Source organism: Phalacrocorax aristotelis, chromosome 3 (genome assembly GCF_949628215.1).
Source record: "Phalacrocorax aristotelis chromosome 3, bGulAri2.1, whole genome shotgun sequence".
NCBI lineage: Eukaryota > Metazoa > Chordata > Aves > Suliformes > Phalacrocoracidae > Phalacrocorax > Phalacrocorax aristotelis.
The window spans coordinates 26,128,038-26,147,685 of NC_134278.1; the positions used below are offsets into that span (position 1 = coordinate 26,128,038).

At 35.5% G+C, this 19,648-nt stretch overlaps 1 protein-coding gene across 5 annotated transcripts in view; it reads left to right on the forward strand.

Annotated features, from left to right (window-relative positions):
- The window catches only part of MCPH1 (microcephalin 1), a 146,579-nt gene that overhangs the window by 20,247 nt on the left and 106,684 nt on the right, over window positions 1-19,648 (forward strand). For all 5 annotated transcript variants that reach the window (XM_075086940.1, XM_075086939.1, XM_075086938.1 and 2 more), the window contains 2 exons: window positions 2,414-2,529; window positions 17,260-17,297. In XM_075086940.1, the coding sequence (XP_074943041.1) occupies window positions 2,414-2,529; window positions 17,260-17,297 (154 nt within the window). The remainder of the gene's footprint in view (window positions 1-2,413; window positions 2,530-17,259; window positions 17,298-19,648) is intronic.

Here is a 19,648-nt window from a genome sequence, read left to right on the forward strand (position 1 = left end):
ATGATTGATTTGATTGAACAAAAAATCTCATTGTGCCTAATCATTGCTTTGCTTTTTAACTTGAAGGAAATATCAAATTGAATTTTGAAGATAATATTCTGATTCAAAACTTCTCACTAGTAAGAAATGATCATGAATGAGCAGAAGCGTAAATTGCAGCCTAAAGTCACTTGAATTTGTTATAATGCTTCAGAGGGCTATCAGAGTTGTTGATTTTTATACCAGTCGTTGAACAATGTTTTAGAAGTGAATTTAGGGGATCTAATGGACTACAGTGGCACGAATTAGCCGTGTATTTGAACTAAATGTAGGGATAACAGTGGATGGAATTGCTTCTAAAAGTTGTGTTGACCTTATCTGAAATACCCTAGGAAGAGCTGCTAAATATGAAAACTCCTTACTTGTGACTGAGCAACTGCTTTAAAAAGAAGCAGTCAGGGAAGACAGACAATAGACAGTGAAGCTTGAGACCTACAGGATGGAAAAGCTGGAAAGTGCTTCAAGTCCTGATAGTCAGGAGAGAAGTAGGCACTGGATTGCAAATAATAGTCCTTATTTATGGAATGCATAAGATCCCCAAGCTGATGAGCAGAGGACGTGATGGACCTCGTCCCCTTTTCCTGCTTTCCTGTAAATGTGAAGAACCAGTGAGAGTGAACCATAACTGGAAAGAGGTCCAAGCATACAGGTATTGAGACTTTAATCCCAGTGGGACAGGAGCTGCAGAGCTCAAGCATTCAGGCAGAGTGGCAAAACGAATATTACACCACTTCCTGCTCCCTGCCCCGTAACCCAACCCTCCAAAAAAACCCAAACACTGGATTGTCCTTACACAGTGTCTGAAATAACTTACTGGAAATAAACAGAAACATACCTTGCTTTACCCCATCTGCTTGGGGTAAAGTAATGGAGAAGATGATCTCCTGACATCCTTTGCAGTCCTGTGGTGGAGTTCTTTAAAGATTCAAAATACCTGTGGAAAACAGAATTCTTAAACATTAAAGGTGTTAAAGTTAAGTTTCTTAGCTTTTTTTATTGTGTGGCAAGATCTTTTCTCCTCTTCCACTTGCCAACAGTCTTCCTTGGTGATTGAAGATGGTGGGCCTCAGTGCAATATTAAATAAAAATAATGTAGTTAAGTAATTCGTTCTCCCTTTGTTAAATGACACTTCGTATTTAAATATTGAGCTTAAATTAACGATTTTACCTGAAACCTAGGTTTACTTGTATTACACAAAAATTACTGTAATGCTGTGTAAATTCCTGTGAAACTTGTAACTTCAGTGTGAGGAAGTGATTAAATTTTGACTAGTTTAAAGGTTATAATTTTAAAGTGATCAGTAGTGGAAAACGTTATTTTTTGTGTTGTAATTTGTTATTGTTCTGTCATCTCAAGGATTAAGAGTTTAAGTAGCTGACTGAGGAAAAACAAATTATTCTTATTTATATATGCAGTAAGACTAGTAAATACGGATACTACCCTTCAGTACTTTCCAGAAATAATCAGAAGCAGCTTATTTGGGAGGAGCTGAATTTAGGCCACTTTAATCACTAATTATTAAACTTTTTTAACTGGTCTCATGCATTTCTTTGAAATAAAAAATTAACAGATGTCCTAAAGTAGACTCCATTGAATTAAATTTGGGAAAAATAATCTACTTAAATCTTCAGGAATTGAAACTTCATTGATCAAAAGGTAGAAGAGTTTTTCATCTTTTGCAATCAAGCTAATTTCTCAAATTATTCAAAAGTTCATTATTTAGTGCTTTTAAAAGTCATACTGACAGTGCTGAAGAATTATATATATGTTAATTCACAAAATAAGTGATGAAAGATACTGCTTTTTGGCAGCCACATTAGAGTACGTGCTTATGGATGGTGCCTTTTTATAACTAATAGGGCTGATTAGCTTGCATGCGCACGCAATCCTTGCCTGCTAACAGCTTGCTAGACTTGCTTGCAAAGTGTTTGAAAACGTGTTTCAGACCCACAGGTCATACTGGATAAACAGAGTGTGTACTGAAAGCGTTGACATTTCCGTAAGAAAGTAAAAATCTAGCTACTGTGGCTTCAGACTTTTAAATAACTCTGTATTCAGAGAAATTGTAAACTTTGTAATAAACAGAAAGCAATTTAGCTGATTCTCTACTTGTAGTTTATAGCTTCAAAATATTGGAAATTGGGAGTTTTACAGCTAGTTTGTTTACAAGATAAGGTACTGAAAGATGAAGTCAGATGCTTGAGTGTCATTCTTTTTTCCGTTACTGAAATAAAATGGAAAAATAACTGTTATAAATTATTAACTTGGGTATATTAATTGTACATAGATCTATGTGCTATGGTAAAGTAATTGGTGGCAGTTTCATTTCACAAGATGCGTTTTTCATTTCAAGTTTTGAAATTTGGTTTCTAGGTGATGAAAAAGAAGTTTCAGAGTGTCATGTTACTGACGACTCTTGCAAATGCATTTTTAATGAACAAAAGAATAAGCACAATGAGGGGTTAAGAAAAACTAGAAGACTCCAAAAGGTCAGTTTAACTGGACATATTGTTTAAGATTTTTCTTTTTCTTGGAGAATCACTGAGTGCACTTTGTATGTACAAAAAGGAAATACATTCTCAATTTAAATGTATGAATGTACAAAAAGGATGTGCATTATCAATTTAAAGACTTTTCCGAATCTCACTTTCCTCGAAATGTTATACCCTCAAAGACAATATGTATAACTATGGAACTCAGCTTTCTGGTAACTTGTGGTGGCAGAGCCTGTGCCAAGTTGATGCTGGAGGTTGGTAAGCCAGCTCAAACTTTCAGCTGAAAACCTCGTGAAGTAACCTGAAAAGATGCCTACACTTCTTGGAGGAGTTACTAAATGGGGGGTAGGGGTTTTTGGTTTATAGTGGATCATCCCCAGTGGATGCTTCTGCAGGATAAAGACTTGGTAAGCCAGCTCAAACTTTCGGCTGAAAAGCTAGTGAAGTAACCTGAAAAGATGCCTACACTTCTTGGAGGGGTTACTAAATGGGGTAGGGGTTTTTGGTTTATAGTGGATCATCCCCAGTGGATGCTTCTGCAGGATAAAGACTTATGCAGTATTTTCTTCTAGGCTCAGGTAAAGCTAAATTTCTTAACTGATCTTGGTTTGGATGTAAAAAAAAAGTGAGAGGATTGGGTCAGCGCTGAATCTTTTCCAGGTGTTTTTCCCTTGTAAAAGGGAAGTAGCAAGTCATACAGTTAAAATGAGCAATGGATTGTTTTGAGAGTTGGAAGTCCTAAAGCACTAAAAGATGTCTGAGGTAATTATATGAAATAAATTGCGTGGGTTTTTCATTGGTAGCTCTTGGTGGAGTTTCAAAGTGATTGATCACAGATTTTGATCCTCTTTTCTGTAAAAGTCCTGAAGAGGTACAATTACTAGGCTGTTCAACCTTTTAAACATCCTGAAGGTGGGATATTAATCTCCATGGACCAATGATCTCTGGGTTAAAATTATAATTTTACTTCTTGCCTGCACCTTACTGCTTGTTACTTTTCTTAAGTATTTGTTCACTTTCTTTTCCTAAATACATACATATATATTATTTGTATAGCTAAGTATTATGGAGAATGTATAAGTGAACTTCACTCTAGATCCATGTCCTATTGAAATGGTACACTTTTTAGGCTGAAACTGATCTATCCAGATCAATTTACTGCCACATAAATCTGGCTAAAGCTGCTAAACATATATTCACAAACCACAGTCAATGGCTCATCCTAAGGCCACCTGCAGAAATGGTGCTTGGAGACGTATCAGATTTGTTGGTACTGATTCCTTCTGTGTAATTAAACTACAAGAGCATTACACAGTACTACTAGTTTTGATTAATTTCTCTTAAGGAAAGATCCCAACGTAATTATTACATACTGAAGAGACAGAAAAAGCAATATGAAGTTCTTTTTTATTGTTCCTCTTTTTTCAAAACTGGCCTTGCAGTCAAAGGTGGTATCTTTGAACGGTTCTGCTTGGTGTCTGCTTGCAAAGCATGCTCTGTGAGGTGTTTAACAGTAGCAAAAGCTAAGCAGTAGCTGGATAAAATTCCTCTCCGGTGTTTTGAGATGGCTTCTTTCGTCCATCCATTTCAGCTGGGTGATAATACAATTTGACTCAAATATCACTAAAATAGCAGCATATGCACTCATGACATGAAACAAAGTTTGGGGTTTAATAATTTTAAAGGTTTCCAGTTGCAGTTTGTGCAAAACTATATCGAGACAATGTTGGGGATTTTTTTTTGTTTGACTGAAAAGTAAAAAGAACTTCACAAAAAGGTTTTATGTGGTTTAACCAGACAGTCGGGCAGCCAGACTGTTGCACTGAAAATTTTCACTTTGTATTTTCCTCAATCAGTTAATATGTATTGAATGTTTATTAATATCTCTGTCTAAGAGCTATTTTCCATTGTTTGTATGCATACCTACATGCAAAATTAATAAAGCCAATGTTAGAGATCCCTAGGAAATTCTTAGTGAAGCAATTTTAAGAGGATAATGTTTTGAACAAAATTAGGCCGTATCTAAATTTTTTAAAAGATTGAAGTTGCAAAGCTTCTCTAGTCCCAGTCAAAACCTGTTCTTGAGGCTTTCTAAAAGCAACCAAACATCACACAAATTCTTAATAAACACTTTTTTTCAGTGGCTGCAGCTTAAACATTGCAACATGTTGCTAATGTTTGACGTGAAAATGAAGTAATGTTAGAAGATTTTAGTTTGTTAACTTTGCCCGAGACAAAAAGTGAGAGAAATAGCACAAATATTTTAAGATATGATTTTATTGAATCATGAAGATTCATGAAGAATTTTCTAATGTTTTTTTAAGTCTTAAAGTTTACGTTAAAAATACAAGTGCAAAAAAAAGCCATTTCCCAGCTATTTTAATGGACTAACATTTCCAGAAATGTGGCTATGTGAATCTCCAGACCTTTTATATCTAAAAAGAAAGAAAAAAAAACCCTTGAAATTATAGTCATTGTAGAGTATGTGCAGTTTTGTACTGAATAGTTCCAAAATGAGGCTTCAGATTATATTGCTGGTGTTTTGAGAATCTGTTGTAAGTGTAATCTGTTAAATTCATTACTTAATTTTAAATCTTTTAATTTGGAAAGCAGTATAAATTGCAGTTAGTTTTTTCATAAAAGTTTGAAATCTAATACCTCTTTAATAACATTTTGAATGTTTGCTGTATGTAATTCCCAGACAATGTCTGAACTGAAACTTTTTAGAGTACTTTAGTTATAACTCATTCACTAGAGTGTTTACTACGTTGAACACTGCAGTTATGATTAACTCACTACAGTAAATGCATTTCAGTAGGCAATTGGAGTTCACTATGTGATAGTAAATATTTAAAAAGCCATACAAAAATATCTTTGGAAATATGACTGGGCGTAAGCATTAACCTTATTTACTTCCATCGTTATTTCCATTTGTCGTTTGTAGTTTCTTTAACATAAATCAAGCTGTAGATTCTATATTTCTCTGCTGTGTTATCGTATTATGCATTTGTTTACTTCAAAACCTCGCGCACATTGAGTCTCTTGCATTTTGTCTTAGCTGAAGTTAAAATCAAGAATCACTTTGTTCAGGTAGTTTTAGGTCACAAGTTTAGATTACAAGTACTCGTATTTTCTTTCTTTATACTATTTATATAGGCATGCTTATTGTACTTGTAACATGGAAGACTTCTATCAAAGTTATCTAGAATTGTAGTGTCAGCTAACAAAAACCGTGAAGACAGAGCAGTTTATAATGGCAGCTAGCTGCAGGCATGTTGGGGGAGGATAAGTAAGATTTTCATGAATCTTTAATGGCTTCAGAAACAAGCTTTTTGGATTTAAAATGACATCACCACCCCAAAAAACCCAGGAGTTTTGGTGTGTTGTACCTATTCAAATGCAGCACATAAAGATAGATTCATAAAGCTGTCCTGGAGTTTTGTACTTCTTAGTTTTGAGACAAAACAACTAATAACTGAGGATAGTTCCAGATTCTTCTCATACAGAGTTGGTAGGATAAACACTTTGGATTAATGCCTATGAATGTCAGCAGGTGGCTTCCCTGGTCTAGATATCGAGGTTGATGACACTAGATTGCAGGGATAAAATAAACCCTTTATGCATTGTGATGCATTTTTTTAATTATTACATGAAATTGAATACATAGTTCTTTGTTGCTTTGCATAGGGAGGACAAAGTGAAATAATCAAAAATCATAAAACAAAAAATGTATTCAAACAAGTTAGTGACAGTGGTGCTAATCTGTTGGTATGAGAGTTGAGTGCTCACTTCATTACTTAACGTTATATTTATTGCAACACCTGTTGCATGTCACAAATGTAAGCATTTTGTGTTTTAAACAGGTCAGAGAAAGATTCATTATGAATAACCAGTTAACTGCCATTTTTGTTCAAATAAAAAGTTGTTCCATTTTTTAGAGTGATATGAGAGGTGGTGGATATCTTTTAAAGGACCTAATGGTATCACATCACTAGAAATGCAACTGGAATCAATTTTACACTCAAAAAAACCCTTAAAATACTGTTTTCTGAGTGAATAGAAGAAAGTCTTCAGCCATGAGAAAAAAAAAGCAGTTAAGAATCATAAGGGACAATTAAAACCATATTTTCACAGAGAAGACAGTATGGACTTAACTGAAATTCCTTCAGTTTTGTTTTTAAACAGATTCATCTTGGCTTGTATTTCTCTAGCTCTTGGATTTGGGTGAAAGCAAAGTTATGAACCTAAGAACTTATGAACTTAAGATATTTTTGAGAGAAGAGAAAATTATTACAAATAATCTAATCTCATGCTGTGGATCAATTAGTGTGAAGCAGGCCATTGATAGATCCTGTTATCAAAATACTTCTTTTTGAAAATATTTTATTCATGGCAAAACAAATTTTAATATCCTGAAAAATCTGTTGTTATAAAATATGAAGCATCTTGCCAGACATTCAGGGAAGTAACTTTATGTCTGTGTTTGATATGTGCATTTGTAGACTGTCTTAAACAGATTGTATCACTTTAGGGGACAACATCTTTTAATGTTTTCCTTCTAATTTAGATTTTGTAGTTCCTTTGAATAGGTGCATATTTTAAACACTGACACTTGAAATGTTACTTACTTTGAGCTGCAAATTAATATTAAACTAGTGCGAATTAGACAAGGTGGAAGCACGTGAGCTCACTTACAGTTAACAGTGAAGAAACTGGAACTACCTCCATGTTTGTGGTCTGGGGAACATACTTGAAGTAATGGGGGTGGTGGACAAATGGTCACTGAAAATTATTCAAATTGTTTGCGTCTGGGTGTAGCGATGAGTGACTGAAGCCACAAATTATAAGAGTGTTTGCATGGTACCGTTGAGAAACTTTTATTGTATTGACCAAATGTCTGGTGGTATGGTTTTTATTCATATCTGACTTGATCCTAGAATGTTTCTTGTTTAAAAGATGTCTCATCTCACATGAAGTAATCCTGAAAGTGTCTGACCAACCCTAGCTGATGACAACTGAACAATTGTTGTTTAACTGTAGTTATCTAGCTGACTAAACATAAAGTTGAAGAAACAAGTTGTTGGGAAACAAGCTTTTGAGCAGACTACATTGTGGGACAAAACTTTGAAATGGCATTGATAAAAGGATCTAATTTATGCATCACTGCAGAAAATTTGCTTCCTTGGAATGTCTGAAACCAGTGAATGGGACACTGAAATCCAACAAGAAAGTTTATTTTTACTGGCAAGACACAGCTTATGCTATTACTATATCCAAAATATAGCTGTGGTCATTTGTTTGTTCCAAATGTCCACATTTTGTAATAATACTAGAATTTGAGAACAAAATGTCATATCAATAAGGAGTGTTAGTATTTGTTTCATATAAATGGAATATGCAGATACTTATTTGATAAAATTCTAATTCTCTTTCTTTTGGTATTAAGTAATGAAAAAAAAAATCTAAGAACCTCATATTGGCCTAATGGATTTAAAAATACTGAATGCTATAAGAGTGACGTAAAGGGAAAACTACAATTAGTATCATCAAGGTTAATGTGAGATGGTTAAAATCACTGAAAGATATGCTTATTAAATATTTGAAAAGCAGAGTCTCAGAATACTGCCTGTGGCTTAGTACTTACTGGCCATGCTCAAGCTTTTCAGAGGATAGCACTGTAAATGTTGCTGAGGTATCCCATGGTTTGAGACAGTTTTATAAGTCCTGCTGTGTGTTTAATCTCATGAGTATTTTCACTCAACCTTCACAAGGCAGTTCTGGTTCTGGACTTTGTCCAGCTAGTGAATTTGTCCCCCACACTTGTCCCACATCTAGCTGAGGGCTTCCAGAACAGAAGTCATACTCCAGACATCTGTTGCTCCACCTTACAGTGCATGCTTTGGACTATGTCCTAATGGCAACAGCTTTGTTATCAACACTTAGGGATGCTACCATTCCTGCTAGGAAGATCTCCTGTAGACCTAGTGGGCTGATTCATGGCCTTGGATCTCCAGAAATCATTCTCTTTATGACAGGTTTTATGCTAGCTATTCTGGACTACCTACTGAAGTGCTATGGTCTTTCTTAACTTGATAAAAGTGTCTTTTCAAGTCAGTACCTTTCTATAGCAAAAGGCACAACCTCCTCTCAACTCAAGTTTAGGGTGTTCCCTGTTGTCCCAGGGACACAGGTGTTCATGCTCTTGTATGGGTTGCTGTTTGGAAGACTGGAAAGATGTGCCATCACAGTGATATAGGAGGTGGTTGACTTTGCAGTTTGTCATCTTAGCAGGCAGGGTAGTTAAGATCCAGGAGTTGAATTCACCCAAGTTTTTATATAAAATTGTCACTAAATATCTATTCAGTCAACAGATGAATAAGGTTCTGAAGAAGATCCAATATGTTAAAGAAATAGTGGCTTAAGTATATGGAGAATTTTGATTTTTGTCTGCATTGAATTAAGAAATAAAACTCCACTGTGTCGTTTGGTTTTTTTTTTTCCCTTCTCTGTCCCATGAGATTGGTAGGTATGGTGATTTTTGGTCCAGAGACTATTTATGAGGTTTTACATAAAGTCAGAACATGGTTTTTATTATTACTTTTATGTAAGTAGGAAATTGCTTGAGAGCTCTCCATGGTGAACAGTAGGTAGGGATACGTACCAAGAATAAAATCCTAGAATCCCAAGTTATTTGAAGTACGTCTATACCATCTCCATCCTTTTATTTAAAAGTCTGTGGCATACTTGGATTTGATGGTGGAAGGGAGGCTTAGGTGCTAGAAACGGAACTCTTTCTGGCTCAGAGCATGAGGGGAACAGTGTATAAATATTGTGTAAAAAGTGAGACCATACAGTCCATGCTTGAGACAAACATACCTTACTGCTGAAGATATGTATGTATGCTATAACTTTAGTTGCTGGTAAAATACAATTCTTTTCTAGTTTTGGGGTACACTGTTATATTTAACACTGAGGTCATAACTATCATGCCAGAAAACCAATCAGTCACCTGGACTGCAGCTAGTTTGGTAAAGAATCAGTGTAAAACTGAAACTGTTTTCCCTCTTCACATCAGAAACTACCAAGAGGAAAAGCCACTGCTGGTTAGATCCTCTTGTTTTGGGGAAATTTAGATCTTGGGAAAATGAACACCCTACATAAACCTACTGGTATCTGGCATGACTCTATAGGCCAGAAATCCTTTAGTTGATAGAACTGCTTTCTAAATGATAGTTTACAGCTCTTGAAAATTGTTGAAAATCAATCTGAACAAAAGACTTCCTAAACTCCATTTCATCAGCATTTGATGTCATTAACCATTTTTAATAATTTAACAAATACCACCATTCTTTTCTACACTGAAATTAACCATTTTATGTATTAGAGTTGTGGTCTTTGTAGAATTGAATTATGAGCTCACAAAGAAGTCTGCATGGAACAGGAATATAAATACGCGATCAGTTAAACAGAAAAAAATCTTGCACCACACTACTCCTTAACAGATGTACTACTTCCTACTAGTATAAAGTATCAGAAATGGTAAAAACAGTGGCTGTTGATCATAAGTACTCACTACAAAAGATCTTTTCTGAAAGAATTATGTGCATGTATGATAAACTCATAATCCTTCAAGATCCTAAAAATAAAAAAAAAGTGGTTGGGTTTTTTTTTTTTCATTATTATTCTACCCTTCATAATATTGCTGTTGCACCTCAAAACCTGAAATAAGTATTGTTCGGTTGTTTACCATATTGTCTAGAGGGCAGTAAAGCTTTAACTCAGGTTATTGACTATCATCAAGTGGGTTACAATCTTGTCAGCAGCGTATTTACTGAAGTTTACAGTCTTGTGTCTTAACACTAAACCTAGCATAAATCCAGGCTTGAGTTTTGTTTTGGGGCTGCAAATGCGCTCAGGAGTATCTTCACCTGAAATTCCACTCATTCCTGCATAGTTGGCAATCTCCAGAAGACTTCAACTATCCAAATTAACCTCATGGTGTTAATAATTGTGCAAATCCAGTATCTAACAGGGTGATGCAAAGTGGTTCTTTCCCTCTTAAAATGGTTTCATCCCTACGACCTGTGGAGTGGAAAGTCTCTCTGTGCCTCAGTTGCTTCTGCCCAGTGTATGACCCATGTGAGCAGTATTAACTGAGCCACTGATGTCTGCAATAAAGTAGCTGAGGCAAACATAATTTCTAATGAACCTTCCATGACGGGTGGCAACCGCCATTACCAAAAATGGAATGGATGGCTGATAAGGGCTTAAAATCAAACCATTAATTTCACTGAAGCTACTCTACTGTTGCCCACTACCCTTGAGGCTTGGTTTTTATCTCACAGTTAGGGCATAGGGTATTTCAGCTGAAGCTTTATGAAGTGCTTTTACTTGGTAATTAGTCAGCTGTCAAGAGGAATTGTTCACTTCATTGGATCATTATAAAAGCATAAACAGTTTTTAATGTCTGAACAGATGAAACAGATTCACTCCTCCATCATTCCTAATTTTTTGTTGAAATTATTTGCAGAAGGGTACAAACTATTTTTGTTAACTTTGGTGGAGCTGGGGGTTGGGGGGAAGTAGTTCACGTTGCTTAAAATTTCAGCAGAAAAAATTAACTATGCCTGACTTTCTCACAGATCATTTGGGAAGGTGAGTTTACACTGGGCTTTATTTGGTGCTAATGATGTAATTAATTTATGCCTTAGTGTGGTCTTCAAAATGTTTCTGCTTGCATGTATGAGTTTTCTCCACAACATAATGTTGTCCTATGATGTTGTTCCTCTTTCTCCTGTCTTGTGACTTTTTTGGGGTGAGGGAATGTCCTTCCTTCACCCAAGCTTTTGTTTTCTATTAGAATCTAAACTATAAAGTAGCTTTCTCCTCCCCTTAGCATTCTACTTCTTGAGTTTCACTTCTGTCACACTGGCAGTCTCCCCCTCTGTGTCTCCTCATGTTTCACATTATATGGTCAAGAGGTGAAACCTTCCTAGTAAAATACAGTTGAGAACCGGGCTGCTTCTTTTCCTGAGCAATGCTGACCAGGAAGCCAGCCCCTAATTTGTACCTGTTGGAAATGCTTGGGCTTCCCATCAGAATAGGAATTACTGCTATCTGTGCTTGCAGAAATGATAATCATGCTTGTTGGCTTTTTTCATGTCATGTTGATCGACTTAGAAATTTTTGGTCGCAGTCAAAGGGGTGGGAAGGAGCATCTGCTCTCCCCTTTGTCTGTCCTACCAGAAAAAGTCAGTCTCTAGTTTTGCTAATGATCACAGACAGGTAAACCTGTCCTTTGAAGTTGCAGAATGCTGTGAAAGCTGTCCCTTGCTACAGAGTTTTGTAACCACCGTAGTAGATTTATATATATATATATATAAAAAATATAGTTGTTAGCTATTATGATTATGTGTGGAAAACCGCAAGTGTCAGTAAGTTGTAAACTGTGACGCTGCTAGTCTGAAAAGTTTGAAGCTATTCTTCATCCTTAATCTTGCCAACAGAAGATGTCAGGGTTCCTATGTCCGTGATTATAGGATTTGTCTTTTTTTCTCATCTTTGGCAGTGAAGGAAAGCTGTTGCCCAGACACCTGCTATGTCATCTTATTTTTCTGTCTTCTTATAGCCTGCTTTATTTTTTCATCTTTCCCCATGGTAGTATTGATTTAGTTAGGATGGGTGCATTTTTCACATCTTTCTAGGACCAAAACAGAGGTGCTATATTTGGTCAGGAAATTACAGTGGAAATTGAGTTTGCAGCCAGAAGAAACTGGAAAAATATCAGTATTAAAGGACTGATAAGAGGAGAAAGGCCAGCCAGAAAGTAAATTACAACTTTGAATAATTGCTGTTTAAAACTACTGAATAGTAATAATTCATTACAATTACCAATTATTTTCAGCTATGAACCACAATTACTTAAATAGAATAAATTAATGTAGCACAATTTATAGATTGTTTCTAAAAACAGCCTTAAAGTTTTGGATCCTCATTACAGCCTTCCTAGATAAAAGCAGAGTGAAATTAACCTGAACTTTGACTATTCCCATGCTACACATGGCTCTGGTTTTTGGTTCATGTGCTAGTAGGACTGAAGATTGTTAGTTCTGAAATAGAGCTGTAAAGATCAAAAGTGAGTACATGAGTTCTGAACCAATTTCAGAACCATCTGATGGACCTAGAGAAAAAAGGGGATTGGAAGAGTACAAAACAGCATAATAATCTTGTACTCACACTTTGTTTGCACATGCATGCATTGCTTTCCCCTGCTTCCCTCCCACCCCACCAGAAGTCCTTTACCCTGGTATATTGGCACATATATATACTCACATAGGGTAACTGTCTTTTTGAGTCCTGAAGGTGAATGTCTTTTTTTAACCCTATCACAGCATACGTCTGAGTTTCAGAGTATACTGAAGCTTATTTCTTTCAGAACTTCAGTCAACTTTAAGGCATAAGAGGAGCATTTGGACTAAGTAATATAAAATTCAAAAGTGGTATTTATTGGTTGAAATCCTTTCTTGAAAAATGCCTGAGACCCAGGTTCTTGACCCAAAGACAAAATGAGATCTAATATACTTAGACTGGAATTTAATCAGTCACAAATGTAAAACTATTCCTATCAAGTCCATTCTTAGCATGAATGCACTTTATTCTTGAGCACTGACCTGGCAAAACATATTTTATGGTCACATTTTAATTCATTTGTCACTTATGAAAAACAACTCATTACTTTCTTAAGGAAACAAAATTTGAGTACACTTTCTTGAAAAGCAGGTTGTACAAAACAAGACTCTTCTCTTACTGTTCCTTTAGCTCCAAGAAACACCGGCTCAAACTTAGAAGTGAAAAATACATTTTGAGGTCGGATGCCTCTTCTGTGGTGTAGGTCAGTTAGCATATAGGAAGTATCACGTCTTTTAAGTACTGGGAAGATTTACAAATACTGTTTCCTTTGAGCTACTGAAATGCATGTTTTATATTTCAGATGACTTAGGAAAATCTTGTTGTTGGCAGACTCTAAAGAAATACTTAATGCAACTGTGCTCCTAAGAAATACATAAAGGAAAGCTGAAGCATGTCATTTATAACACAGCCTGTATTCCAGACCTAAAAAGTAGTTCAGAAAGAAGTGTGTTCTCATTTAGAGTACAGATATGCAACTCTTCAGGGTTCAGAGATTAATGATAAATAAAAGGACCAGTTAACTTAATACCACCTTCTCCAGTGTTTTATTAATAATAATCCTACTACAAATGTGCATTAGAACTCATAATGATGCTCACCAGATGTCTTTTTGCTGGTCAGAAAAGAAAATGCTAGCTCAAAAAAATTTTTTGCAATAAAAGCAACATGTAAAATAAAACAGACACGGAAATCATAGAAGAAAAATTGCATAGCAAGGGGGGAAGCAATTAACTTGAAAAATGTACAACTGAAAATCAAAAACATGTTTGGCTAAGTTTTCTGCTTGGTAACTGTAATTAAAGAGGACTGCTTGTCTTACTGAAGCAATAAAACAAAATGTTGTCTGCTTAGCAAATGACCTCTAACTTGCAAAAATATGCAGTTCTGAATTAAAATGAAATAATAGTTTGGAAGAAATTAAATTTATTCCAATTTCTAGCTTTTGTATGCATCCTTCTGCATTCTTGAGTCTTTGAATCACTTTGAAGCACACTGACAGAACATTTGCCCAGCATACGCATGGCACCACCTTTTATCCTATATGTTGTAGCATAAAAGCTACAATCGAAAGCTGACTTTGCAGGCTAATGTCAGGGCAGGCTCCAGCTTTCACAATTTGTGAGGATCCAGTATTTTCACTTCCTATAGATAAGGTATTAAGGAACTGTTAACAAACATTTCTGCTCGGAAGCTGAAGAAGCAGCTGTAGGATCTCAAGCTGCTCTGGCCTTGTTTTACAGTAACGGGTGGGTTTTTTAACCCAAGTTTGGCAAAAGTAGTGGTCTGATTAGTAATACTTCCATGACATTTCATTTATAAAAAGTTGTGAGGAAGGGTATTTTTCTGCACGTTCTGAACAGGCACATCAGGATCTGGCTTTGGAGCTAGTAAGGGCCCCAAGAACCTAGTGCAATTCTTTTGTGTGGATGTAACTCCAGACACCTAGCCAAAGAGCTTCATTCGGATGGCAGTGAGGCTTGGCGTCAGATGCTGAAAGAGAACATCATCATGATGCTGAAGCATAGATATTCAACAGATGCGGTTTTCAGCCCAGACAGATTGGACAGAGAAGAGTAAAACCTTACTTTTAAGCACTGTTTTGTCCCTTCCTAGGTTGTCATACCCCAGGGTCCTTTAATATTCAGGAGTTTATGCAAATCCAACAACATCTATTAAGATAGTATGAGGTATGTCCTCACTATTGTATAATGTAGCCCCATGTCCAATTTCAATCATCTGACCTAACGTGTGCAGTAGAGTGCCTAATATTGCAATCCTTCTGACACAAGAACCCTCATTCAGTCTCTTACTAGATTTTTTTTTTAGTGTACACTCAAATTTTGAGTTTATATTCATGTTATGATAGATATATTTAATATATATTGTTGCATTGTTACAATTTTTGTTCAAACTCTGTGTATAAAACTCAAATGAGGAACTGAAGCTGTAAAGTTCTTGGGACTTGCAAGAGCAATTAAATGTGACTGCTTTTTTTGGAGTTGAAACTAATGCAGTAGAAAGTCTTTTGGCTAAGAATACAACAACTTTTGATTACAGGTAAGTGCATGTTATCTTCAATTGTCAGGCTAGCAGTAGGCTTAAGGCATCATCCGTAAGTGTTGCTGGCAATAAGTTAGAATTTAGAAACTTACATTTCCAAAAATACTGCATAGAATTTCTCTAAAAGAAATATTTCAATATAAACATTTCATCCTTGCCTCCTTTGAAGTTTTGTTCCATTCTATTGCTGATTGTTTTTACATTTTCACTTTATGTGTATTTTCGGTTCTGAAGTATTGTATAGCTTACATAATGTTGTCTGAGTACTTATTTATCATAAATTTTAAAAATTATTGAATATGCTACATTATGTTGCTTCTGAAGACATATATAGTATCTGGGTTTTATGTTTTTCAGATTTACTCAGCCACAGAATGAAATTACCATGTGTATGTTGAAAAGACTACCTTTTGTGTTATCTTTAATTATCTAGCTTGTCAATGGTATCTAAATTGTGTTTTATTTATGCAAAGATTGTTCATATAATGAACAGTCGTGGTGAACACTATTAGCCTACAGTCTATTAGTCTGGGAGAGAATTCCAAGGAACTCCATTCTTAAATGTGACACATTGCTTGAACACTTAATGGAGAACAGTTTTGTACTGATAAGAGAGGATGGGTGGAGTTGCATCAGACTATGTTCTATCTTCTGTTCTGTGATTCATTGCTGGTTAAAATGAGTTCCCCTCAAGTCTTTTTTGGCCTGTGCTACCAGCTCTAATCCAAATCAAAATATTTTTGTGGTCTCAGCTCACTACGTTACTCAAAGGAAACTGAATTTTACCAAAGACTTCGGGAACTTACTGCTTGTGGTTGTAATATGTTGGTGGGGCAGAAATGGGAATGATTATTTCTTATGGAGCAGTAGTTATCTAGAGAAATAATTTGAGAATCATATTGATTTTGAAAATTAGTTATTTGAAAATCATTGTATGAAAGTCAGTCGATCTACTTTTTCTACAAACTTAAAATGTTTACGTATATGTACTTGTGCATGTTCCTGTAGCTACAAGCAATTCTTAGCTAAGATTTACAAAGCATCTAACATATATTTTTTGATGACGATGTTGTCTTTAGTTATGCATTTCTCTGATACGGCTAAAAGTCATGTTTTGTTCTACCTTTGTGCGTGCTGGAGGCTTCATAGTCATTGCTGATGACCAAAAGATACTTCTTCCTCTGTAATACTAATTCTTAAAAAGCTTATTTAAAGTCTGTGTGGGGCAAACACTCCTACTTTGCACATAAGCTATGGAGGGTATTGCAGGGGAAAAGGGGCCTGCTTTTTTAAGGTGCATGAGAATTGCTGGTTTAAGGATTGCTGTACTCTGAGTATACCTTGTACATTATATTGCTTTGACAGCTTTTATTCACTAGACTAGATTTAAGAGTGAAAGAATGCTTACTTAAAAACCTGGACTTAAAATACTGAAGTTGTGCCAAAAAAAGCAAAGAAAAGCTACACTATCAAAATAAAAATAAAGTATAATTTTAATAATTTTACAATAAATATACTCTTGTTTCTGCAGCATTTCAGGTAGTTTCTGCCTTTCTTTTGGAAATAACTGAAATAATTTGAAAATACAGGTTTTCTTTGTGGGAGGTAGGCTGCCTTTTCCTTTCAACCTGATCAGAAGGAAAAGACAGAAGACAAATACTATCCTTTTTTCTGTGGCATCCCAGTCTAGAAATCCTTTCCTTTTTGTTTTTACTAATGAAAGCTTATATTCCTGTGTTCTGCTGTATTTGATGCTTTGATACCAGATGCGATTAAGGGGTTTCCTTCCTTCCTTGTACTCAAAATTTAATATTTCTAGTACAGGTGTTAATTAGTACAGCCTTTTCCCTAAGTGATACTGTAAGTATGAAGTAGTTTAGTCCTTTTAATGGAACAGTTTCTAATTTAAGGTTTCTTTCAAAGGGGAAAACTTTTCAGATTTTTGATGTTTTCTTGTCTCTTTCATATCTCTAGCCAACAAGGACACTAGTTATGACGAGTATGTCTTCCGAGTAAGTATTAAACATTTTGATTCTTTAGTAAGCACACCGTTTAAACTTAATTGTTTATAATCTTTTTATGCCTATACAAAATGAAATATATCTTTGGGCCATATGTTAAAATACTTTTATTGCATTCTGTATTCCGGCTAGAAACATGTACATACATGTATATGTTGTTGCTATCCGCAGTGTGTATGTATGTTTGTCTTGCTGTGGTGCAGACTGAAGTAGTTGTTCCATAGGTGAACTCAACAGGGCTTCAGAGCAATGAAACTAAAATCTTAAGCAAGTTTTGAATTTTTCTGAAGGAGGCATAAGAAGGAATTTTATGTAGTAAATGGTTCATGCTTGCAGCCCAAGACTTAGCTTTTTCCCCATACATTTTCATTATTTCTATTTAAAAAGTCATAATCTGAAACACCAGTTCAAAATATTTTTTTTCATATAAATAGTTGCTGAAGAAATACCAGTTGTAGGCTTTTTGGCCACTTAGCTTCAAAACATTAGAGGCAGCTGCCACTGCATATTTTGGGGGAGAGTTAATAATTTTCTGGCATGCTCTTATCATTCTCTTAAAAGTCTTACAGCATAAAGAACATCCAACAAAAGCACAGTTCCATATTTTATACTACACTTGCTTACAGTTTTTTTTAATTCTTTTTCAAAACTGAAGATATTTCTACTACCCACAAATCTGTTTCAGGTTTGAAGTAATTAAATCTTGACAGTTACATAGATACAAAGTACTCAGAAACAGCACTTGGTGGCTATCCTTTTAGAAGTTCTTTGTAAATGGTTGTCAGTAGCTATTAACAGGTATACTAACATATGTCAGAAATATAAAATTGAATTAATACTTTTCTTGTATTTAATGTGACTGGATGTTGGTAACACCAAGACTGTAAAATGCACTTTGCAAGTCAGGCAATACAGGATCACTGTGGGGGAGGTAGAGATAATAGCTACAAGTGCAGATAGGAGTAGTGGAAAACAGAGGAGAGGAGAACAAATCCTGGAAGAGCTGGGGAAGAAGTTCTTTTGTTGAAAGAGGTCATTAATATATTATTTCTTTTATGTTGCTTCTATGATGATTTTTCCCACTAGCCAATTACTATTTTATTAAATAAAAAAGTCTGGTGACAACAATTGCTTTTCTTCAGAACTTCATCAAGATCATGCTTTTGACTGTCTACAGTTGTAGGCATTCATCAACCTGTAAATGGATGAAGGGAAAGGGACTGCTTCTGAAAGAACTAAAGAACAGAAAACAGTCCTCCAAAGTGTACAACTCACTGGCCAAAAGCCAATTCTGCTACCCAGTAGCTACAGCCTCAAAAGTGGTTCATTAGAATGTAAATTTAAAGATCATGACGTCAGTGGGTTTATGGCATTGGGTTTTGAGATTCTATTAAGTGTTGCTCTCTGATTCACTGCCAGCAGCTACCTGTTTTTCTGAATCACTAATTCAGTGAAATTTTGCTGTAAATTTGCATCCAGCAGTTTTTGCAGCTGACTGAAGTATAAACTAGTGAGTTTTCACTGTGATTTATAAGATATCTTCGATTCAGTTCTTGGACAATAGGACTTACTCCTCTCATTGTAAGGAATTTTGTGCAGACACAGGAAAGAAGATAAGCTTCAGGTAGAACATGGAAATGCATCCCCTGAGCATGCAGCGTAGGCAGGGCCAGCCCCTATGGGTTGCAGTGTTGCAAAAACATTCCCTTTTAGGCTATGTCAAGTTAAAACTCATCAAATGAATAGTAAATATGCCAGTAACATTCAAGGCAATATAGCCAAGGCCAGATTTCCCATTAATCAGTGTCTGGAGTGAAGCGGTTAACAGTTAAGTCAGTGGTTTGATTTTTTTGTTGTTGTTTAATTTTTTTGGTGTGTCTCCACATACAATATCACTTTTTGTCTTAATATGTGAAGTTAATTTGCTACACTGTTTGCTTTTACTATTCATTTATCTTTTTGAAGCTTCTTAAAAATATAGATCATTGCATTCTCCATGAAGAATTTTTTGCAGGTTTTGTTTTAGTTCCTCAAAGGTAGTGTCTGCTTTAGCTTGTGTATTTGGGGAGACTTAATTGAGTTACTTTCTGTGAAATGAAATGTAGTGAGAATGAAAGTAACCCCAGAGGCTTCTGGAGATGTTCTGAGTGTGCTCGCATTATGTCAGTGATTAACTTAAATGTTTTACCTGAGAGGGTCACCATCGTGATAGATGTGACTGTGTTCAATTTCGTGCTTAATTATTTTATGTTGTAGTAGTATGCCACGGACATTTCCAAGTCAACTGAAAGGACCAGAGAGAGTACTGGAACTGGGCTTTCATTTACAAATCTTTAATGAAC